Source organism: Poecilia formosa, unplaced genomic scaffold, assembly GCF_000485575.1.
Source record: "Poecilia formosa unplaced genomic scaffold, Poecilia_formosa-5.1.2 Scaffold124, whole genome shotgun sequence".
NCBI classification, from domain to species: Eukaryota; Metazoa; Chordata; class Actinopteri; order Cyprinodontiformes; family Poeciliidae; genus Poecilia; species Poecilia formosa.
The window spans coordinates 1,165,716-1,189,074 of record NW_006800063.1 but is presented as its reverse complement, the minus strand read 5'-3'; the positions used below and the strand labels follow the sequence as shown (position 1 = coordinate 1,189,074).

At 41.6% G+C, this 23,359-nt stretch overlaps 2 protein-coding genes across 8 annotated transcripts in view; one reads left to right on the top strand and one right to left on the bottom strand.

Annotated features, from left to right (window-relative positions):
* The first annotated feature begins 319 nt into the window (after nt 1-319).
* On the top strand, nt 320-5,650 carry myog (myogenin). 2 transcript variants are annotated; one of them, XM_007561264.2, is made up of 3 exons: nt 320-3,994; nt 4,314-4,407; nt 4,548-5,650. In XM_007561264.2, exons 1-3 carry the CDS (start codon nt 3,257-3,259, stop codon nt 4,664-4,666), a joined length of 951 nt encoding a protein of 316 aa, XP_007561326.2. In that variant the 5' UTR covers nt 320-3,256; the 3' UTR covers nt 4,667-5,650. The 2 variants fall into 2 exon arrangements, with proteins under 2 accessions (XP_007561326.2, XP_007561325.2); XM_007561263.2 differs by having other exon boundaries at nt 323-3,994; nt 4,314-4,413.
* The window catches only part of ppfia4 (PTPRF interacting protein alpha 4), a 60,520-nt gene continuing 42,608 nt past the window's right edge, over nt 5,448-23,359 (bottom strand). For 4 of the 6 annotated variants that reach the window (XM_016676012.1, XM_016676011.1, XM_016676010.1 and 1 more), the window contains 26 exons: nt 23,082-23,153; nt 22,091-22,312; nt 20,979-21,113; nt 20,433-20,567; nt 20,196-20,279; nt 19,296-19,427; nt 18,363-18,425; nt 17,671-17,762; nt 17,460-17,589; nt 16,777-16,973; nt 16,066-16,294; nt 15,909-15,944; nt 15,700-15,821; nt 14,226-14,341; nt 14,053-14,134; nt 13,857-13,938; nt 13,502-13,702; nt 12,162-12,224; nt 11,774-11,800; nt 10,932-11,107; nt 10,653-10,750; nt 9,881-10,056; nt 9,203-9,271; nt 8,859-9,045; nt 8,634-8,731; nt 5,448-7,755 (listed from right to left, as the gene is read on the bottom strand). In XM_016676012.1, the coding sequence (XP_016531498.1) occupies nt 8,673-8,731; nt 8,859-9,045; nt 9,203-9,271; nt 9,881-10,056; nt 10,653-10,750; nt 10,932-11,107; nt 11,774-11,800; nt 12,162-12,224; nt 13,502-13,702; nt 13,857-13,938; nt 14,053-14,134; nt 14,226-14,341; nt 15,700-15,821; nt 15,909-15,944; nt 16,066-16,294; nt 16,777-16,973; nt 17,460-17,589; nt 17,671-17,762; nt 18,363-18,425; nt 19,296-19,427; nt 20,196-20,279; nt 20,433-20,567; nt 20,979-21,113; nt 22,091-22,312; nt 23,082-23,153 (2,985 nt within the window). In that variant the 3' untranslated portion in view covers nt 5,448-7,755; nt 8,634-8,672. The remainder of the gene's footprint in view (nt 7,756-8,633; nt 8,732-8,858; nt 9,046-9,202; nt 9,272-9,880; nt 10,057-10,652; nt 10,751-10,931; nt 11,108-11,773; nt 11,801-12,161; nt 12,225-13,501; nt 13,703-13,856; nt 13,939-14,052; nt 14,135-14,225; nt 14,342-15,699; nt 15,822-15,908; nt 15,945-16,065; nt 16,295-16,776; nt 16,974-17,459; nt 17,590-17,670; nt 17,763-18,362; nt 18,426-19,295; nt 19,428-20,195; nt 20,280-20,432; nt 20,568-20,978; nt 21,114-22,090; nt 22,313-23,081; nt 23,154-23,359) is intronic. The other 2 variants (XM_016676013.1, XM_016676014.1) reach the window with 2 other exon arrangements.

Here is a 23,359-nt window from a genome sequence, read left to right as displayed (position 1 = left end):
TTGTTGTACTGTTGTACTTTTAAAAGTTAAATATGCCCCCTTTCTCACCTGATAGAGGATTCCAGCTGCTCGAGAGATCAGAGCATCATTTTTGTAATGTTTGTCGTTGCATAACGCGATGCATGTTTTCTAGGTGTGCTCTGCAGGGAGGTCGTATTAGGGAGCAATCTCTTTGAATGCCATCCTAACTTGAAATGCTGAGAATAAACTTTGGTTTTCACTTGCTGAAATAATCGATGCATACATGCATATATATATATATATATATATATATATAAACAATTAAAAAAAACTACCTGTGCTCCCTTGAAACATGCACTGATTTTTAAGCTGGGCAATTTTAGGTGAGAGCGTAATATAAGTAGAGTCTTAGTTGTGCCCATTTCTGTCTTAGGTTTCCATGTCATTCGTGGATATGAATTTATTTCCTTTCGTTCTCCAAAGAAATGTTTGTGAAGTTAACCAATGATTGTAAAACTGTAAAATATTTAAAAATCTTCCTAAAACTAATCGCTATGTAAATATTTGCACTTTATTTACCACAACTTTCACCACTGATTAATATGTGGTGTATTGTATTGTTGGTTCTTAGAAAAAAAAAAAATCATTTATAATTTTACAGTTTCTGTAAGTTTTTTTTTCCATTCATGCCCAATTAATGCGTCACTAAAATGTAAGAATTTTCGAGAAAGGCCAATTGGTTCAATGTACCTCACTCAATTTGCCACCAAAGAGTTTGCATGGGGCTGCTACAAAATACCGCATCCAAATTCTTCTGCCACCGGCAAGCATTTCCTGTTAGCTATAAGTGTTACAGTGATAAATCTACGACAGTGATACGAGATACGCAGGGATGTAGCACATCTTGAATGGTGTCTGTCATTCCGTTGCGGCTTCTCCGCTGCTGGAAGTGTGTGTTTTGGCTATGCTTCCATGCTAGCGGAAGCCAGTCAGAATTAGCTGCTGAGCTATGAGGTAAGACGCGTTCTGGGTGGATTAACACCTGCTGGCTGAGCTAAAACTATGACTGACTGAAAGAGGTCAGGCGAGCCAAAGCCATTTCCTCTGCACAGTGGTCTCATTATTACCCCTTTATTTCAAAGAGTAAATTGAGCCAGAGTAATTTTGGTACTAAACTTCTCTGTTCATGCTTGTCCAGACTTGCTATATACAGAGCTCAGAAGTGACACTTCTTGCATCACATTGTGCAATCCTCTTGGGAGGAAAATAAAAGAATATGAAACCCAACAACAATGTAATGAGCTTCAAAGGCATAGCTCAGGATTTTTGAAGTAAGGTTCTGTCAAATTTTATAAGCAGTTTATAGCTCACCTGCAGTAGATGGCTCTCACGGCTTCCTTATTAAGTATAAATCCATATTCATTAGTCCTTGAGGATGAAACTAAAGGCTTGCGCCAGAAGGGCTGCGACCAAATTGAAACTGTACTATCTTAAAATAACTCTAATCTTAAGAATGTCATTACAAACCTTTAGATATTCATCACATTTGCAGCAGACAGATTATTTCTCTAGGAAAAGATGATTGTTTTATCGGGAAATTGAGATTCCCAGTAAAACATCAATTATTTTCCTGTGTGAAACACTAAGAGAACAACTAAAGCAAATCAAAATAAAGATAATTTAAAAATCAATAAAATAGGGTTCCCAAACATAGCATCACTGCCTTTTTACACAGCTTTATTTTTACTCTGGTTACTCGGACCAGAAATGTTTTACATGTTCCATTCTGACTATATGTTTTACAAATGGGGATCATTAATGTGGCACCACCTCCATTTTTAACAGAGAAACCGGAATGATATTTTACTTTTAAGATGTCAGAAGTACATCTTGGTCCTGGTCCCTTTCAGACAACCTGTTAGCTTCAGTCTGCAGGACAAACGAATCTGGATGTTTTAAGTGACTTTTTGATGAATTGTTATTATCTCACCTACAGTCCAAATCTCTGTTGATGTCATAGTGGCGTTTGCAAGTGCTCTTTTATAATATTTACACAGATTATAAAGATTAAAGCCCCTGAAGTAAAGGTAACAATGATCTTCCTGTGTCAAATACATAAATAGAACGTCACATGTAATTCCAGTTGGAGTAAGTAACTAATTTAAAAGGATGGCTGTGAAAAAAATTTCATTTCAAACTGGACCGACTTTAGGATTGGTCTGTAATTTACACATAATCTGATTGTCATTACTCGGGGAAATGTTGGCAGGAAGCAGTGCTCCACCAGTGATCTTCCTGTATGAAGCACAAATTAACACAGTCACAATTGAAGCTTTTGCAGTCAAAAATAACTACCAAATAAAATAGTAGGGCACAGTTAACACTCATAAAACAGTTTAATATTTTGCCATTCTCACAACTTTCATTTCTCTGTCAAATTATTTCTCTGAATGGAAATATTTTACATATTTCTTACAGGAAAATAGCTAGTGGCGCAAACCCTTCAAACCCCATTTCATGTGCAAGTAATCGACATCTTGTGTGTGCAAAAGTCCCCACTGCAAAAGTGACACCAGTCATAAAATACTCATCAGTGTTGTACCACGAAAATATGCTTTTATCAGAATAGCTGTTTGCTCGAGCCTCTAAGAACAACCAATCTGACTTTATACAAAATTAAGACGCCAACAGAGTTATTTCTTACAGGTAACATATTACCTATAACAACCTTTATACAACCTTTTCGTAGAACCTCATTCAAAAAAATTACTCTCCCTGTAATGCCACCATGTTTACACATCCACGGATGTTCATCGTGAACCTGACATTTGCCTTTGCGACCTAGTTTTGAGTAAGCAACTATCTCTGGTCACAAACATCTTCTCGACACTACAAATGATTCGATCCTAGTAGAGGTGGCAGCTGCGTCAAGACTCTTCCTACCACATTGGCAACCCCCGCCCCCGTGGAAAAGCGTCTTTTTGTCCCGCGTCATGGAGAAGAACGCAAGTCCGGGATTAACTTATTAAGGCCAACATCTTTGATCTGAGGTTATCTCTTCCATTTCCACGGCAACTCGATCGCGCTGTGGCTTCTTGGCGCACACGCACGCACGCATAAGCAAGTGCTCAAACCCACACACTGAAACACATGAATGGGCCTTAAAGCCCTAGAGAGCACGGCCCAAAAGAGATGTGAAGTGTAGATGTGCAGCAACAGCTAACCATCGTGTCAGGTTTCTGGGGGCTCGTGCTAAATTTAACCCTGTGATCCTGCAGAAGGCAGAGGGGTTTAAATGCCAGCCTACAGTTGCTCCACACCAGTTGTTCACCACACGTCTTCCACTCATCGCAAACTCAGGCCAAGGGGAAGACAGCGCACACGCGTACAGTCCAACACACATCCCAGAGGCAAGAACGAAGACCACTCATTGAAGAGCAGCGACAAACGAAGCAGGGATTGTTGCCCTCTCTACATCTCGAGCACAACACGGGCCAATATGGAGCTCTTTGAGACCAACCCATACTTCTTTCCTGATCAGCGATTTTATGAAGGAGGGGACAGCTACTTCCCCTCTCGCCTACCTGGGACCTACGACCAAGCTGGTTACCAGGACAGAAACTCCATGATGGGCCTGTGTGGGAGTCTTGCTGGAGGTGCCAGCGTCGGAGTTGCAAGTACTGAGGATAAAGCGTCTCCCTCCAGCCTGTCACCTCATTCTGAGACCCACTGCCCCGGTCAGTGCCTGCCCTGGGCCTGTAAGCTGTGCAAAAGAAAGACTGTGACCATGGATCGCCGGAGAGCAGCAACGCTGAGGGAGAAGAGACGCCTGAAGAAGGTAAACGAGGCCTTCGATGCTCTGAAGAGGAGCACCTTGATGAACCCCAACCAGAGGCTGCCCAAAGTGGAGATCTTGCGGAGCGCCATACAGTACATCGAACGGCTACAAGCTCTGGTGTCCTCTCTCAACCAGCAGGACACTGAGACGGGACAGCAGGGACTGCACTATCGACCCACCCCGACCCAGCCCAGAGTGAGTACAACAGGAGAGGGATAAAGAGAGCCAAGATGACAGGCGAATGTGGAGAAAAATGGCTGAGAAGTTGTTGGGAAGTGAGGAAAACAAGCTGTAGGATAATAAAAAAAAAATTATAATAAAGTGGGTGATTTTTAGGTGTCAGATGTTAATTTTTTCTAAATTAACAGGCTTATGTTTTAGTCAAATATGCACTTCTCAAACTAACACAGCAGGTTTCGAAAACATCAATCTTTTGCGCTGGATTTTTTTGTGTGCAGTTTTGCATTGTAAGTGACTGACAGCAACTTCTGCATGCGTGTCTTTGTGCTAACAGGTGTCGTCGTCCAGCGAGCCCAGTTCGGGGAGCACCTGCTGCAGCAGCCCCGAGTGGAGCAGCACTCCGGAGCAGTGTCCGCCGAGCTACAGCGGTGAGGGTGAGCGCGGACGAATATGAACCTTCACCGGATCCCGCAAACAGATTAGTGCTTTGCCGACGATACTGACTGTGTGATTTGGCCTCTCTCTCTCTCTCTCTCTCTCCCTCTCTCTCTTGTCTCTTTTCCTTCAGATCTCCTGAGTGCTGCTGAATCCCCTGAGCAGGGAAACATGCAGGCCTTGACTTCCATTGTGGACAGCATCTCTGCTTCAGACGGAGCCGTGGCCTTTCCTGTAGACATTCCCAAATAGACCTTTCAAAACAGATGTAGATGCACAGAGATCTGTAAAATTATAGAGGAAAAATAGCTAATCGGTGATGCCGTTTGACTGGAGTACTTATTTTGTTTTAGTGAATCTACAAACTTTGGTTTTCTGTCTTATGCAAACGATCAAAAATCCGAATTAATGAATTGTCATCGCAACTCTACTGGGTCTACTGGCTAAACTGAATTCCTTCTTTTACAATGAGGCCTTATTCCCTGTATTACATGCCTTATCCTGTGGTCCAGTCCTGTTTGTCAGAGCTACAGATGCTCAGTCTAACTTGAGATTCAAAGATTTTGCTGCATGAACCCAAAATCCTAGTCATCTGAGTGAATCTCTGTTAAACCTTCCTCCAGACTCACAGATGGATTGTATTGTTCTAACTTAATTTAAGTTTTCCTCCGTATCTTTGATTCTTTTTGTGTGAGTTTAATGCTTAAAAAAATAATAAAATACATGAATTTATTTGTGGGGCCAATATGTACCATGGCAGTTTTGACCAAGATCTGCTTAATTTAAACAGGTTATAAATGCTTTTGTTGTAAATACGTTCCCCTTTTTTTTTCTACAGAGTGGTTTTGCCATTTTATTTTTTATCTTTGCTAACTTATTTTTTGACTTTTATAACTAAGATTGTTGTGTATTTGTAGATGTTCTGAAAAGTGATATTGTTCTGTTTTAATTCTTGGAATAAAGATGGTTTTCAATAAGCTGTTTTGTGGCTTTAAAGTGCTGAGCACTTCAGGAAGGAGCAGAGTCACAATTCTTTAAAAAACAGCTTTACTCATGTCTATATAGTGTCATAAATACAGTACTTTTTTTTTTTCAGATGGCCAAATAATAAAATCTTGATTTGTCAGCATTGTTTCACACCTGGAATAAAGACACAGTACTCATAGCTGCCACATAGCACATTACACACCTTTTAGACACCTTGGAAAAATCTGTAAAAATAATAATAATAATAATGAAAAAAGATTGTACAGCCATCCAGGAGTTCATGAGTTCATATGCTGTGTTCTCATTGGAGGAATTGGTCAGCTGGGTGTATGGACCACCTACTGGCATTTCTTCACAAAAACTGACCATGAGGTGGTAGAGCAGGATAAGACATGTCTGTCAGTTACACTGTCTTACAAAAGTAATCATAACCCCTTAAGCTTTTCACATTTTCTCACATTACAAATAAAACTGTCAGCATATTTGATCAATTTGAAGTCATGTGTACTATAATAAAAACCTTAAAAGCGTGGCACGCATTTTGATTTAGATCCACAACAGACGGATCAGAGATGAAATTTGTGGAGATGCTTAAAGAAAAATCTCAACTGCAAACACACCGACATGGCTAAACTGAAAGGGCCACGCTGAAGAGGGAATTAATCAGAGAAACAGCCAAGAATCCCAAGTAAGGGTGAAATAAAAATGCATGCCACATTTTTCAGACTTTCTTCTGTGAAATATTTTGAAAACCACAAATCCTTGTTCTGTCACTACACAACTTTGTGCTAGTTCAAGTTCATACGTTGCATAAAATCCTGGTAAAAAAACAAAACAAACAAAAGAAAACAAAAACAAAAGAACAAACAAAACATTTACTTTGTGACTGTAACATGACAAAATTTCAAATATTTTAAGGGCTATGGATGCTTTTGAAGGCCAGTGCAGAGCAGCGCAAGTCACTGACTGATGCTGAGCAGCAATTTATTGTTTGACATGAGAGAAAGTTTGGAATTGACAGAAGTGAGCTACAGTGTCCACACTAAAATTCACACACACAAAGAGTCAAAGTCACGTGGTTAGGGTCGGCCTTTCACACACACACACACACACACACGCACGCACGCACGCACGCACGCACACACACACACACACACACACACACACACACACACAACACACACACACACACACGGACACACGCAAACACACGGACACCCACAAGTACACTCGACCCCTTTACAAGTCTCCAGGAGATAGGCTGATTTGCTCAATCTCTCTCTCTCTCTCATTCACACACACACTCCATATTCATGCCTCACATTAAATTTCTCTCTCTAGGCTACATAGTGTCATACAGAAGGCGACAGAGGCGAAGAGAGGAAGAGAAATTACAGCTACATCGTGTCAAAAGGTTTGGTGGGGGGGACAGAAGAAGAGGAGGAGAAGAAGAAGAAGAAGAAAAAGAAGAAGAAGAAGAAGAGAGAATTGGACCCATGAACCTGTGAGGAGTCCTTGTAAAAACACACACTTCTTTCAGTGAGTCCCTCCCACCAATAAATCACACACAGCGCACAGCAAACGACACGCAAAGGTCCAACACAGAGAGAAAGGGAAAGGAGGAGAAAGAGAACAGTCACTATTGAATACAGGGCATTGGGTTTCAAACAGCAATATTATATTACTTTCCATATATATTTCCAATATATATATATATATGTGTATATATATATATATATATATTATATATATAATATTTCTATAAAAAACATAAGTCATCCATTTTTCTGTACAGAGATGATAAATGAGTAATACCTTGCATAACCGGTAGAAGGTTAATGTGCAGAGTGGTCTGCCACTTATACAAGTATTCATCACTCTTGAGTCCGAAGCAACGACTTGTTCGTCATCTCCTCAAATCTTATCTTTTTCACGACTGTCGTGTCAACACAGGAAGATTCGTTTGGTCTTGGCCGTTTTCAGGACGATCAGAACCAGGACTAGACCCCACAGCTGAGACAAGGAGAGCAGGAACACGACACCACAACAACGAGGCTACTGGGAGCACTGGGGTAAACAAGGCGAGACCGGGACGAGCCTCCTTTACAGCAGCAGTGGAAAGCAGCCAACGAGCGCTCTCGGAGAGCAAAGGTCAGAGGTGCCCCCCTGTATTGCACGAGTCCGGGAGGGGGGGAGGAGAGAAAGATGTAGAAGGTGGGAGGAGAGGCTGGGCGTGAGAGGGGAGAAGACTCCCCCCCCACACCTCCTGGCGCACCCAATCCTTCCCTCTCCAAATTTGGCATATCACTCTCAAAAGGCCGCAAGCATGTGTCCGTACAAGTAATGAGAATGCACTGGAAGAGAGAGTCAGAGACAGGATGGCAGTGTGAAAGAAAGGAAGGGAAAATGAAGACTTTAATACCGAGGACAGCACTGTGCAGATATTTCAATTATTTTGTATTTATTCATGCCTGTTCGTACTTTGTTTCCGTGAAGACTCATATTAACTCAGGCTTTCTGAAGGCGTTTCAAAATCTATCCTGGAAAAAATGCTGCTGCTGCCTACTTTAAGATTTTTACTAACACTTATGAGTTTGTTGTAGGATTATTTTAATAAACATATTTTAGTAAATGTCTTTTTTTTTTTTACTAGCCTCTCAGTAGAGGGTATCACTGACAGTCCTCTAGACATATGTTAACCCTTTCACGCATGAATTATGATCCTTTGTGTCAGGATTTTCCCCCCATTTTTTTTATTTTCTTAGGGCATAAAAAAAAGTAGGAACATTTTTTGTAAAATAAATAAATAAAATTAATTTAATTTTTTTTAGGTGGTCAATTGTAATTTTCTCCAAATACAAAGTTGTTATTTGAAAAATACATCAGTAGTATTGTTCTTTAGGGGTAATCTGATGTAACAATACTTTTTTTACCTGCAAGAGTCGTCTACAGTAGAAGGAGGGACCGGGTCGGTCGGCCATATTGGATTTAACAAAGATAATTTCTTGCATTTGCAGCTGATAGCCAGTAGTTGATAGTGTATTTTATGATGCATTAGTGTCCACTTCAGTGGTCTGTGTGCATTTATAACATAAAAATCCACAAGAAGCACAAGAAAATGGCTTTTAGACAGCCGTCCACTGTAGTGACCACCATGCATGAAAGGGTTAAGTCAGCTCCCTATGACAGTCCACCAACAGACACTTTCAGCTAGAAAACACAACAAACTTACCCGTTAGCACTAGTGCTCCTGTTAATAAGTAGAGTGTCGTTAGCAGGAGTAGGTCCGCACTGCAGAGGGGTCAAGTCTCGGAGGCGCAGGAGGAGGAGCTTAAGAAGGCGTGGCAAAGTAGGTGTTGAGCACGGCACGACACAAAGGACACAACATGCGGTTAGTCAGTCGGTCTAACCAGAGAGCAGCTCCGGAGTGAACGTGGCTGCTAGCACTGTAACAAACCTTCAGGCTGAAGTTGCTTCTTGGCAGCCAAATTCATGGACGGCGGCATTGACATAGCGGGCATGCGGAAGCCGGCAGGTAGCGTCTCCATGGAGCCTGCCATCATCCCCAGACCCGTCCCTCCCTCACGAGCCCGAAACCTCTTGCGCCACGAGGGTGAGCGCCGAAATGACTTGTCATCTCCACTCTGAGAGGAAAAGTAGAGGAAAAGTGTATTGTTTATAAAGAGGAAAACACTAAACTATCATCTGAGGATGCAACAGAGAGGGAAAAAGTTCATCGTAAAACATAGCACAGCTTAAGTAAAAACAATCACCACCAAAGAGACTATAAAAAAAAGTCACCTCCTCCAGTCGGCGGTCTGTTCCCAAAGCTAGAAGGTTGTTAAACTCCCTCTCTAGAACCTGCCTTGCCTGAAAAACACAGAATTCATTGAAACCTTGATCAAGCATAATGTTAATACTGCCTGACATACAGTGATTTTTCCCAATTACTACACTAATAACGCTGCTATATATTCCAGTAGTGCAAAACAGGAAGTGAAATAGTGTATCAAATGGTTGTGTTTTTGGGGGAGTTTTCTATTAGCTATAAATGTGGACATGTTAAAGGAATAGTTCAAGATTCTTTAATTTTAATTTTAGAGGTTAGAAGCAGTTATTTTCTCACCTGAATCAGGTAATGCTATAAATATAAAAAAGCCAGTGTACAGTACACTCATATTCTTCTCTGTATATTAATTAAAATTTGACAATTAAAATTTGACAATGGCTTGAAGTTTGAAAAAAAAAAAAAAAAAACCCTCACGGTCCAGTTAATATCGATTTACATTAAATTAAGATGCTAAGAGAGTTGAAACTAACTTCGCAATAAATTATGAGCTGCTTGTACAGAATTTCACTTCGTAGCTCCTGACCCATTCATTTAAAACTTTACTCCATGTAACACCAGACGAAGCAGAAGTAACAAATTAAATGGGATCACACACGTAATCCGTACGCGGCTGTTTCCTGTATAACCACCTGCGTGTTTTGCATGGGGATCTGCAGGATGAGCGCCAGGCTGCTGTAATCGAAGGTCTCATCGAGAGCGACGAGCGCCCCATGAACTCCGCTCTCCAGCAGGTTGCCGCTGTACTCCCTCAGACCGATGGACTGGACCCAGTGGATCACCTGTTCGTTGGTCCACACCAAAACGTCTGAAATCAAAAGCGGAGCGGTGGAACAGCGTTAAATAAACACTTTCACCAAATATGCCTCATAAACAGCAAATAGAGGCGTTTAGTGAAAGAGGTAATGTGCATGTCCGCATGGCGTCAACTCTCTGGCACACTCCCTTTGTTCACTTGAAGCACAGCTGTCAGCCAGCTTTCCAAGTTGGAACAGGCGCAACGTGTGTGTGTGCATGCGTGTGTGTGTGCGCGCGCGCGCGAGTGTTTATGTGCACGCAAACAGAGTTGGACTGTGATACGAAGCGACAGCTGAGTCAAGTTCATGCGTTGAGCTCAAGGTCAAAAGGGCGAGAGGGACGGCTAGATTTAAATGTGTGCGCCAGCGTGTGTGTGGGGCACTCCACACGCAAGTGGGGCTTTAGATCACAAGACTGGCTTCTTGACAGTTTAAGGAGCACCTGTTATAGTGCCAAGCACAAATTGACACTATCGGATGAAACCACAAGACGGTTCTCCAGAAAAAATCCCACTTTTCCTGATTAAACAGTAGAGCCTATTCATTCATGCATGCATGGATGCGTGTGTGTGTGTTACACATGAGGATGACTGTGTGTAAACGGTACCTTTCATATCGTGTTGACTGTCTTCTCTCCGTCGGTCCAGCTCTTTCCTGTCATAATTGAGTCTCTTCAAGCACATAATTCCATACTGCAGACTAGCCCTGGGGCACATAAAAAGCACCCACACACACACACACACACACACACACACACACACACACGCACACACACACACAATGAATCAGTATCCTTTCCATCTCTGCAGCTCACGCATCAAGTCATCAGATGAAAGGTAGAGCAGGTTCAGCTCAGATGCTACAGCTGAGCATCACAGCTGCAGACCTGTGAAAGCTGTCCACCATCTTCAGATGGCTTCTCAGGTCCTTTTTGGTCAGATGGTCCAGCATGCGCGCGTCGACCAGGCACTCCATGAAGTAGGAGCGGTACTGGGGCAGGCCAAGGCTGGGCAGCCACTCGTTTCCTATCCACTCGTGATTCATGTCCCCGTATGCTAATGTCTGGAGGGATATCAGCAGAAAACGTTACAGACGTGTCACCGTCATGAAGTTAATTGTTTTAGATTTTTTTTAAATGTGACGGAAATGATCACAGAAATACAAATGTAATAGTATGAAGTAGATATTTTTTATTATTATTATTATTACTACCACCACTACTACTAATAAAAATTCAACTTTAAGTAGATTTTAGGATTTAGAGTCTGCATGATGCTCTAAAACACTTTAACAGTACCAAGTATCCTTCCAGAACTGCTGTGGACGTTTTTCATGTTACATCTCAAAATTCAATTTATTTCATTGGGATCCCATCTGATGCACCAACACGAAATAACGTACAACTGTGAAATGAAAGGAAAATGTATGGTTTTTAAAAGTCTTAACAGATAAATCGTGTGAGTACACATACATGCCACACTTATCAGATTTTTATTCCACCATGCTGTCTCTTAATTCCCATTCACAGTCGTTGTACTGCTCTAAACATCCCAACAAAATCCCTCAAAGTTTGTGTTGTAGCATTATATAAAGCTAAAAAAAAAAAAAAAAACTTTCAAAAGGTGTGAATGCTTTTGCGACACTGCGACATAACGCTGTTGCGAAGCATGTGCCCGCGAATGCATAAAGAGTCCTGGTACAGATTCAGTTAGGGGAAATCAACCTCACCTGTGCCCAGCTGCCCTCCTCATTCTCCTTAGTGGCAGCATAGTGGAGACAACATACGAGGTTAGCAAGACAGGGGCTAATCAAACACACACACATAATATAAATTCAGAAACACACACACACACTCACAAATCTCATTTCAGCTTATACTCTGCTAGCATACTAGCATTCATATTAACATTGCTACATGTGTTGCATCCAACAAATACATTCAGATAAGAGCAGGGGGTCGCAAAAAAAAAAAAAGGCGTTAGTGTGTGATGTGGTTGGGTCTTTGTAAGGGTTCTGCAGAGGGAGAGGACATGTGTGTTGCCGCAGGGACCAGTGTGAGTGTGAGAAAGTGCTGGGTGGGGTTAACATGGAAGGGGAGCACCCAGATGGTACTGACCGCTTTGGTGGACGAAGCCAGGTTCTCCATCTCTTCATGAGTCACCCACACATTTCCGGAGGACTGCTCGGAGGACAGAAACACACACACACACACACACGCGCGCACGCACACAAACAACACACACCACATGCACACAAACAAGAGCATCATACATGGGCACACACACAGGCACACCCGGAAGAACACTCCAGTGTACGTTTTCACACCACCCACCACACACATACACAATGACACACACGCGCACACACACACACACACACACGCAGACAAAGGTTTCGTTGAGTGATGCCAAGGAAGGAGTGTATTTCAGGCAGGTAAGCAGGTAGTTTGTAGATGTATGCATTTGATTATTTTTTTCAAAAGTAAACCATGCGATTAAAAGCTGCTGAAGTAAAAAAAAAAAGAAAAAAAAAAGAGGCTAAATATTGTGGAAAAAGTATCACCTGAGCATACAGAGTGAGGGTCATGAGTTATACAAGGATACTGAGTGCAGGGTAAGGTGAACACAGGTGTTACATCTCAGGGTTATATATTTTCTCTACGTTCATAGAGAACGTATACAGTGCCTTGAAAAGCATTCTTCCCCCTCAAAATATTTCACATCTTGTCACATCACGACAATCTAAGCTTTATATTACAGTGGTTTTATTCGACACCATGGCGATAAATTTTGTGCAAATTTGCTAAGTTGCTACAGCAACAGCAACAGCTCTTTTATGCTGTGCAATTTACATATTTGCATTTCTAGCTGTTGAATTTTTCCCTACACTTCTTTGCAAAACAACTTAAGTCACGTTGCAAGGAGATTGTTCTGTTTTGGCTTCTCAATTGGATTTTTGTCTGGACTTTGACTGGACCATTCTAACATATAAATATGCTTAATTCAAATAAATAAACAATAAGGGTATTGCTTGATAATCTAGTCTTTCTCATATGTTTATCCCTGATTTGTCTGCTGTTAAAGAGAAAGATAAAATAGGTGAATTCAAAGGGTAGAGTACGAGTATTGAATGGGGGGAAATGTTTTAGCTAGCCACAATTTTCAGATTTTCTCTGTCATGAACATGTACTGTTTTCCTTCCACCTCACAATTATGGGCTATTTTATTTTGATCTAACACTCAAAACCCTAATAAAGTACAATGAAGTTTGTGGTGGTAATGTGACAAAATAAGAAAAGGTTCAGGGGGCATGAATCCTTTCGCAGAGTATTTATTATATGTTTCTCGCATGCGCAATTTATTCCCTGAAAAAACAAACAAACAAACAAAAAAAAAAAAAACGCTGGAAAGAGGAACCATCTCTAACAATGGGGGTATACTGGGTGTATTTGTTTACCGTTCTGGAGGTCAGCGGCGCAGACGGGCTGGTGAGAGAGACCATTTCCTGGATGGCCAAACGCAATTTGAGTCTGTGCAGAGGGTTGCTGATCCCGATCTCTCTCTGGATCTCTGTGTCGGACAGGGCGGACATGATGGCTCCACTCTTCACGTTGGCACGACAGGCAGCCACATACCAGGCTGGCATCCCCACCCACAGCTGTTCAGAGTCGTCAGGACAACAAATGTCAACACCACAGTCGCCATAAATGTGCATATTAGCGGCAGCCTGACATGAAGGGAGCAATACAAAGAACAAAAGGCATTCTTTTTTTTTCCTTTTTCATGTCTGGCTGGTTTGATTGGTGAAATACCTCCAGCCATGAAACGACTGTGGGACCGTCCCACTGTGCGAATGGAAGGCCTCTTTTCCTGGCGTCCTCCAGAAGCTCATGCCTGAATGAATTCAACACAAAGTTAAGAGGGAGAGATGTGTGGCGCAAAAAGGGCGCTGCAAAAATATTAGCAATCAGAAGAGGATCAAAGTATTCCAAATATAAAGTCTTTTACTTTTTTTTCATCCGTCGGTCCCTCTCAGCCTGTGTGCCCAGTTTTCCCAAAGTCATGGTGTCACCAATGCTCATCTCAAAATCTGAAACACAACCGGAGCTTGTGTTACCATCAGCTATTGGTCCTCTTCATTTGGAGCTCTGTACTTGTAGGACATGCGGTTTACAGAGAACCTGTTAAGGCTGGTAGAGATTGTCCATCCACCCTGCCAACAGTCTGGTCCATTCGGCCCTTCTCCTTCTTCCCAAACAGTCGACCAATAGACGACTTGATACCTTTCTTCTGCTTGCTGCGACCAGCAGAAGCGAGAGACGCACGGTTGAATTGATCCAATTTGAAAAAGTGAAAAAGACACATTAAATTATTGCTTAAGCTTATGTTTGAGTTTGTGTCTAGCAAAAGATGAGTATTTGCATTCATTTTCAGAACAAATCCCGCAAAAAGTAAGATGATGCCTACTTTGATAAAAGGTACATACCCAAAATATAGTTCTGATCAGAAGTTTTGATGGACTCATAACATGAATAATTTAATTTATCTTTAAATGACATATTTGAGATGTTCATGTTCCGAGTGGGATACAATGTCAATCATTTGTTAAGGCAAGAACTGTCTTTGTGTTTTTAAAATAATTAAAAACCTTGTGGAGCAAATTTGGGATATTCACAAAGAGAGAACAGAGTGCTTCAAAAACTGCCACATAAAGATGCACTCAAAACCCGCATGGCCTTTAGCTAACTTGCATTTAAGCCACTCGAGAACCAGATACAACGTGACAAGAAAGATTTGACTGATGCTAAACTTTCCACTGTATTCTGTTAGAGTGAAAGAACATATAATATTTTAATTTGGAAATAACATAGTCAAGTTTGGAGCCACAGTGGAGAGTCACGGGATGCAAGCTGCATGACGCTCCATGGGAAGTTTTCACAGCTAGTGATAATTCAAGGAACCATGTCACCTGCTGGTGTAGGTCCATTGGGTTTGGTTAATCCCAAAGTCAATGCCAGGTTATCCTGCAGGACTCCATACTTCCCTCTGCCGTCAGGTTTAATGGAAATGCTGATTTCATTTTCCAGAAGGACTTGGCAGGTGCCCGCACTACCGATCCGTGCCTTAGTGACCATGGTATCATGGTGCACAAACGTCAAGCAGCACAGAGAAGCTTCAAGGTGTTGTCAAAAGGAAGATGAAGAGCCGACCCAAAAATGCTATATTGAAGTAACCTGAGCTCCAGCAGAGCCGCCGGCTGATCACCTCCACACTGTTTTACCCAAACGAAATGCGCATATAATGTACAGAATACTTAGCTACTTTTCAAAATTTGGGGTTTTCATTAACCGTTAGCCGAAATCCTCAAAATGAACATTACTGAACACCTTAAGATATATCACTGAGTGCGTAATGAATGCATATGTTATGTGAGTTTCACGTCTTAAAATATAATTACTGAAAGAAATAAGATTATATTGTATTTAAGCTGTGTGTTCAAAGTCCACCCCTTCTATTCTTATTGGTACATAAAAACTTTTTTTTCTCCAGCTGTTAGAGTTGTTCTTAAATGATTGATGGGTGGTATTGGAGTCGTGAGCTGCTGGTGTGTGTGTGTGTGTGTGAGTGTGTGTGTGCGTGTGTGTGTGTGTTTACCCTCGCCCATCCTCCAGGCTGCCTGTGAACTGAGCGAAGTTGGTTTCCAGCCGTAAACTTCGAGGCGAGGAGGGAGGTGATGTTTCACACTTGATGGTAGCTTTGTCCACTTCCACAGGAGACTGACAGAGTCACAAAAACCCCCCCAACTCAGCTCACTTATGAAAGACACTCAGACTACTTTACTTAAGCTGTATTTGCAAACTTACCGCCACTTTTCTTCTGTGTTTCCTCAAGTCACTTGGCTATTATAAAAAAAGTTAAAAAAAAACAAACAAACAAACAAACTACATTGTCAATAGAGAACATTTATGCAAATGCTGATCACTCTGAGTGTGTTTTCATAACTGCGGCGTTCCCTCTGACCAGAGTCATGATTCCTAGATGGTGACTGGTGTTGCGTCCGTGATGCTTTGGCGTGGAGTGGCCGCTGGTGGGCGGAGAGCAGGACGACGCCAGGGACTGGGCGGTGGCAGAGGTGGGCAGGGCTCGGGGTCGGAGGGTCACGTTGAGGCCGTCCATGCTGCCGCTGTTCACGCGGGACTCGATCTCCTCAGAGCGCAGCTCGGCCGATTCTCTCTCTACCTGGATCATCCTGGGCACGCGACACAGGATGTGACATCACTGACCACGTGGACCGATTACCTCTAACATCGACAGTAATGTAATGCAGCAGTTTTTCAAGGTGCTTAGAAAAAGGGCAAGCGTGTGCAAAGCCAAAGCTCCGGCCTTCCATGTCAGGAAACCATGGCAACTGTACACGGGGCTCCACGCCACTTCAATTTATAGATATTTTCACATTCATTTTTAATTATTATAAGTTATTATAAGTTTATAATAATTATAAGTTTCTCCTCTGATGCAAAAGATTTGCATTTAAATGCGAAGATTATAGCATAACACTTACCTGGTAATTATTACAGTGGCTTAACTTAAACTTCTTAACTCTTACATTGCAGTCACAAATTTTAACGCACTTTATGTGACAGATTAACTTAACAACGGCACACAATTGAATGGGCAGTAATATGTTCCCCCGTGGCCACCATGTCACATGTTGTGCCTGAGATATCCCACCTTATCTCCTCGTTGATGGCGTCAAGCTGCTCCTGCAGCATGAGAGCAAGAGTCTGAGCATCTGATTGGCCGCTTGGCGAGAGCAACGTCGAGCTCACGTCGTCGTCCATGTCCGACTCTGCCTCGATGTCGCTGCCCAGGAGGTGGCTGACGCTCCCGCGCAGGGACGGGTAATCCTGCTCAAACATGGCACACACCTGACACATGCGTGTGTGAAGATAAGCGTGGACAGAGCAAAAAAAAAAAAAAAAAATTCCGTTAATAAACTGCGAGAAAAACAGCCTCAAGAATGAATCACGTGGACTCAAATTAGAGTACAAGCACACACATCCAAAAGTGAAATCTGACTTTTGTGGAGCTGTCGAGCCGGTTACGAGAAGAGATGGATGAACAAGAAACTTACATCACACATCATGTCCAGCAGCAGGTGAGAGAGAGAGAGAGAGAGAGAGAGACAGGGATACAGAGAAGTTAGTAGAAAATGAGAAGTTAGGTATGATCACAACAAAGCCAAGCGCAGACACTTACTGGCAAAGCAGACATGAACCCAAATTAATCACTGGTAAAAAAGCTGCATGTGGTTAGAAGGGTCGCTAACGTGTGATCCTGTCTGTTGGGTCCTAATTAGTATGCGTGCATGGGAACTGCCGGTTGCTGCCTCCTATTCAGAACACAATCGTCACCTTGTTCGGATCGTCTCGCAGAGCCGACAGCCGGCCCTTCTGCGCCCGCCTGATCACAGTTGTGCTGTAGTGGCCGTCCTGACCCTCCACCACAGAGAAGCGGAGGTCGCTGGAGCTTCCCAAGTGAGAACTGAGATCATTTACATGAGAAACCGATTTAAAGATGCAGAGGGAGGCAGGGATAAAAGAGGAAAGAAAAGACCGAGGTTACCGAGGGTGAGTCCCATCTCCAAACGCTCCACTGCGGCGTTTCAGGTGGTCAATCTCGTTTCTCAGCTTGTCAATCTCGCCGATTAGCCGTTCCTGAAGTAGAAAAGCCGTTCTTGAAAAGTAATAAAGCCACTGCTCTGAAAGCTCTTAGTTAATTGAAAATAAATAAATAAAAAACTGCATGCTAAGATGTGTGAGCTGGACAAGGCCATGAAGCAAGTGTACGCTATCTGTTACAGTAATCCATAAGAAAAGCCAAAACCTAGTAAGAAAAAGAAAAACGTTCAAAAGTTCGAGATGAAATATCAGGCAAAATTGTAAGCAAGAATATTTTTGTTTATTAGAGTACCTTGCAAAGGTATTCATGCCCATTAAGCTTCTGCATGTTTTGCCAAGTTATAATCTTAAAACTTTATGTATTTCATTTGGATTTTATTTGATAAATTAAAACAAAGTGGCACGTTCATTTTCCATCATTTTCTCAAAAACAGTAATCAACTAAAACAATAAATGCTATCATTTTTTTTAAAACTCTGAATTCAACAAGGTATTAATAGCAACTATTATTGCACAGCAATTCTAGATATAGGTGAAATATCGGGTAAAATAACTTATTCCTTTTTCAGTACACACACCTAAGTTGTAAGACAAGAAGCAGTTCTAGTCTTATTGATTTGTTGCTGGCTTACTGACCCTGGTGTGGTGAAACTCTTCAAGCTGTTTCTGGCAGTTCTCCAGGTCCTGAATGAGCGCGTTCTTGAAAAAAACGATGAGATAATCCATTAAAAATATTTTTAAAACTGTTATAATGCAGGCGCATCTTAATAGACAAAAAGAAAAAAAAAATTAATGTAAGAAATCCAAAATGTCAAACTTGTGTATTATATACGCAGATCACATTCAGAGTGACATACAGTACATTTTCAGTTGTTCATTTCTGTTAACGTTGATGATTAGCTTACAGCTAATAAAACACCCAAAATGCTGATTATCAGAAATTAACGTAATATATAGCATTAGGCCAATAAAATATATATATATATATATATATATATATATATATATATATATATATATATACATTTATACAGACATAAAGGGCTTCCAAAGAAGTGTATCTGTAGACTTTACGGTATTGGGGCAATGGAGGCTCTCATGGGTAACTTGTTTGTTATACTTTTTAATTGCTGTTTGTCCTTCCACTCAACTTTCCAGTGTTATGGTTGAAAACCTCAAACTGTGAACAGATAACTGATTTACCCTCATTAACAATGAAAACATGCAAAAGACTGTCTGGAGGATAACTGCCAAGTTATCGCACATAATTGCGAAAATTAAAAACCAAAATATAAAACGACCACATTAAAATGAATACATGAATTAATTTTGTACTGATCTGTTGTAATATTTAAATTTGACTAGAAACTAAGTTTCGGATTTTCATTATGAATTTCGTTTTGTAACACGAATAAAATTGATTTCAATTCAGTTACTGAGGTGAACTGTTTTGATGATACTCTAATTTATTAAAGTGCACTTGTGTGTGCTCTGTAGCTTCATTTAATGTATGAGCTAAAATAAAATGGAAAAAGCTGCTGGTTGGATGAAGGTGTGACGATGCCCTGCCTTGTCCTCCAGGGCGGCCATGCGCTCCTTCAGGTGGAGCTGCAGCCGTTCGTTGGACTCCGTGAGCAGACGGTCCACGGTGTCGGACAAACGCTTGTTGTGCTCCTCGTTCATTTTCTCCCTTTGACGAGCCTAACGAGCAAGGCGGGGAGAGCCGAGGGGGAAAAGAAAGGAGCAACTTTGTCACATTTTTCTCTTTGATACAGATTCCATGTGGGCGTATTTATTCAGCTAATTAAGCATTTCTACGTGGATTAAGGGATAAAGTGTGAATTTAGCTCTAGATCACCAGCTGCCAGATATAGGTCTTCTTGGCCAGCCAGGATGATTTAATTACCATCATTAACTTGACGATGAAAAAGGGTTAAACAGCATCTATTAAATGGGAAGCACTGTGCTTAATATGTGTTCTGGCGTAAATCCATTAAAGAAGAGCATTTATCACAGACACGTAAACACACATCTGCACGCTCAGAGAGGTCTTTCTACTAAATATAGTCATGAGATCGCAGAGAGCGAGTGAGGGAGAGGGAAATTAGCTGTGCGTGAATTATTCAGAGTCTAAAGATAGTATCCAATCAGTCTTAAAGCGGAGAGAGTGAGGGGGAGGGCAGAGAGATTTGTACAATTTGGTTTGAATTCATGCCACAATGCACTGAGGAAAATGACAAGCTCCTCTTGAGCGTGTGTCTGCGTCTGTGTGTGTGTACATTTATGCATGAGCGAGCACACAGCCAAAACATGGAGCATCAGCCAAATCATATAGGCATTATTATTATTAGAGGTCAGAATAACCCTGCAGGGGTGATGCACACACACACACGCGCACACACACACACACACACACACACACACGCACGCACTCAAGCCTGATGCCCACACACAAACGGACACACGTACTCTCGCAAGCTCTTGGTTTTTCTCCTCCAGTTGTGACTCCAGCTGTCGAAGCCGCTCCTCCACGTTGCCATGACGCTCTTCGGCCTGCAGGGGGAGACATGTACATATACTGTAAGCTTCAGAAAGGGCTGTTTTTGCAAGCTTATGTGCTATCGCTGTTGATGCCTCTGATGGCTTCATCCTTCTCCGGTTCAAACTTGTGAGATTTGTGTGTGTGTGTGTGTGTGGGTGTGTTGCCTTGGTTAGTGCTGCCACTCTCTGTGCCAGCTCAGCTTCAACCTCTGGCAGAGTCTCGGCCTTCCTCATGGTCTGAGCCAACCGCTGCTCTGCCATCTCCAGCATCTCCTGCAGCTGGCGTACCTTCTCTTCACTCTAACACCCGCAAACACGTTCAAAAAAATAATAATAATGATAAAAAGAGGCGCATTAATAAGACGCTGCTTTAAACAGCTCAAGTTCAAATTTTGCACTGGATTTTATAGATATTACTTTTGCTTGGGAGAAGGTTGCACTGAATTTGACTTAGCAATATCAGAGCGGACAAAGGCTGAGACACACTGTTCAGATTTTTAATTGTCAAGAAATTTGAAGACTATTTATCAGTTTCCAAACTGATAAATAGTTTGCTTTGGCAACATAAAATCCCAGAAAAAAAACAAAAACATTGAAGTTTGTGGTTGTAACGTGAAACAAGTCGTGTTTTATACACTGATGCCCTGAAAAAGCTTCATCAGTCAAAGCCTTATCTCTGCACGATTCCTAGTGAATTAGCAGGGGTGTTACCTGTCTGTGAAGGGAATCTTTGGTGGCCAGTTCGTTCTCCAGTTTGTCATTGAGGTCGTGGATGTGGGTTGTCTCTCGCTGGGCAGCCAGGTAGCGTTTCTCTAATGTTGTGATTCTTTCCTCCAAATCCTCTCTCTTCACGAGGAAAAATAACAGAGGAATGTAAACAGAGAAGAGTCGTATAACATAGATAATGTACTTATGCCATATTTAATAGCTGTTAGTAAGTGAGACGGACTTTTAGTTTTTAATTCCAGATTACCTTTAAGTCTAAGATTATTAATTATTAATAATAATATTGATTATTATTATTAAGTCTAAGATTATGCCAAAAATGCCCAACTATTCATTGCCATTAGACTAACAGTAAAGGAGTTGAAAAAAAAGAAAAATACAAGACTTCTTGTTTGTTTGCCAGGATTGATTGTTGCTGCTTCGTTCTCCGAAGGCAAAACCTTGACATTTTTTTTTTTTTTTTTTAAGAAAACTGATTAAACAGTCTCTGGCAATATCCTATTGAAAAAGAAACATTTTGCATTACATGTGTAAAAAAAGAGAACATCTGTGCAAAGAAGGAGAACTGATAACTGTGATTTTGACTGAACTGTGTGCTTTGGTCAGATGAGACTAAGGTTTATGCAACAAATAATCCAGTGTGGAAAAAAAACATGCTGATGTATTTAAAAGCATCTCATGTTCATGGTGTGGAGGATCTATGATGTTGATTCTTCCTCAAAGGCCCTAGAAACCTTCTTGGACTGCCTGGCAATATTAATTTTTTGAGATGTCAGAAGAGATTTTAAATAAAAAAATCTGGTAAACACTGCCAGTAAACTAGAAAAAAAATATATTTTTCCACTGTCTCTTTCATGGACAAATATAAAAAGAAAATTGTTTAAAAACATAAAAATCCACCTTCTTTAGTAGCCATCTTAGCCCTTTGATGGTAATTTGTTGAAAATTTCTTAACGTGGGACGTTTGTGACCCTATAATTCAAGGTTTTTCTACAAGTTGTAGATTACGCTACCACCGTTTTTCAACGCTTTTCGCACGTCTTCATCCAGGTGTCTGAATCTATAAGCCTCCCAACTCTAACGCCATTCAACCTCACCTCTCTCTGCTCCCGCTGTTGTTTGATGGACAGCTCCTCACTGCGGCTCAGTTCTCGTCGTGCGTTGGCCAGCTCCGCCTCCAGCTCCACCATGTGGCCGTTCAGAGTGGCGGCGTGCTCGCGACTCTGAGCCAGCTCCTTATTGGTCCGATCCAGCAGCTCCTGAAGCTCAGACACCCGACTGCCGTCGTCGTGGGCGTCTATAGAGCCGTTGGGGAGTCTCTGCAAAGAGGAACACTAACAGGTATGAACCACCTGTCTGCACCTGTTTATGTGAGCAACATCAAAGCGCTGAGTTGTAGACATGATTTTTGAGTGACCTACATAAAAAAAAAAGAAAAGTACCAAGATGTTTGCGTTTTAGAGGCAAATTATGAGAGGTTAGGCTCTCGTGTTGCTGCTTAGATGTTGTTTCTCCTTTCTCCGTAGCTGAGAGTGCTGTTATTTCCGTGATCTTAATTAAACAAACCTTCAGGGACACATTCTGACAGAAAATACAGCGGGTAGGAGCGAAGCTTTTCTAGGACCCCCCTCCTCTGTTTCCAAATGCTACCATTTCGCTTTCTAATGAATACCTTTCACAAATACATAAACATTCACATTAACAGTGGGGAAAATACATTTAGGCCAAGTGAAACTTTGTAATAAAACACACCTGGTGATCTCTGCAGATGTATGTTCTTTGTAATGATCAAAATAAGACTTTTAAGATTATTTAAGCTGAGTTCCTGTGGTTGCATAAAAGAGGAACCAACATGGGGCCCTATAATGTCCTATGATATTATGTAAGCAAAAGTGTAGCTATGAGATAAAGCACAACAACCTTAGCACAAAAAAAATGCATAAATAGACAGGTGACAGGGTAAAATAATTTTACTCTTACACGTTAAACACAGTCAAAAAGCTGCATTAAATTTTGATGTTCAATGTTCATGGGAAGCAAAGAACAAGGCTGAGGGACAGCAAAGTGCAGAAAAACAGCCCAAAAGACCTTCCATGTAGGCTTGGATCCGTCCGTCCGCTCCACTGAATCTCCATCCTTCCTCTGCCTTGCCGTGTTCAGCTGCAAAGGAGATGAAACGGAAAAGCAAAGAAACCACAACTTTATCTTATTTTACTTCCCAGAAAATTCAGAACAAAACTCAGTGCAGCTCAGGGTTGCGTAACAGTAAAATAGTACTTTACACACCTACAAATATGAATTACACTGTGGAAAAAGTAAGGCTCATCTTGTTATCAGTTCATCATAACAAGATCTGACTTTAGTTC

What these genes read in the sequence shown, in the direction of transcription:
- myog (XM_007561263.2), top strand. Translation starts at nt 3,257, where the DNA reads ATGCCAGCCTACAGTTGCTCCACACCAGTTGTTCACCACACGTCTTCC. An exon ending in CCACCCCGACCCAGCCCAGA is followed by an intron (nt 3,995 to 4,313) that starts GTGAGTACAACA and finishes TTGTGCTAACAG; the next exon opens with GTGTCGTCGTCCAGCGAGCC. An exon ending in GCCGAGCTACAGCGGTGAGG is followed by an intron (nt 4,414 to 4,547) that starts GTGAGCGCGGAC and finishes CTTTTCCTTCAG; the next exon opens with ATCTCCTGAGTGCTGCTGAA.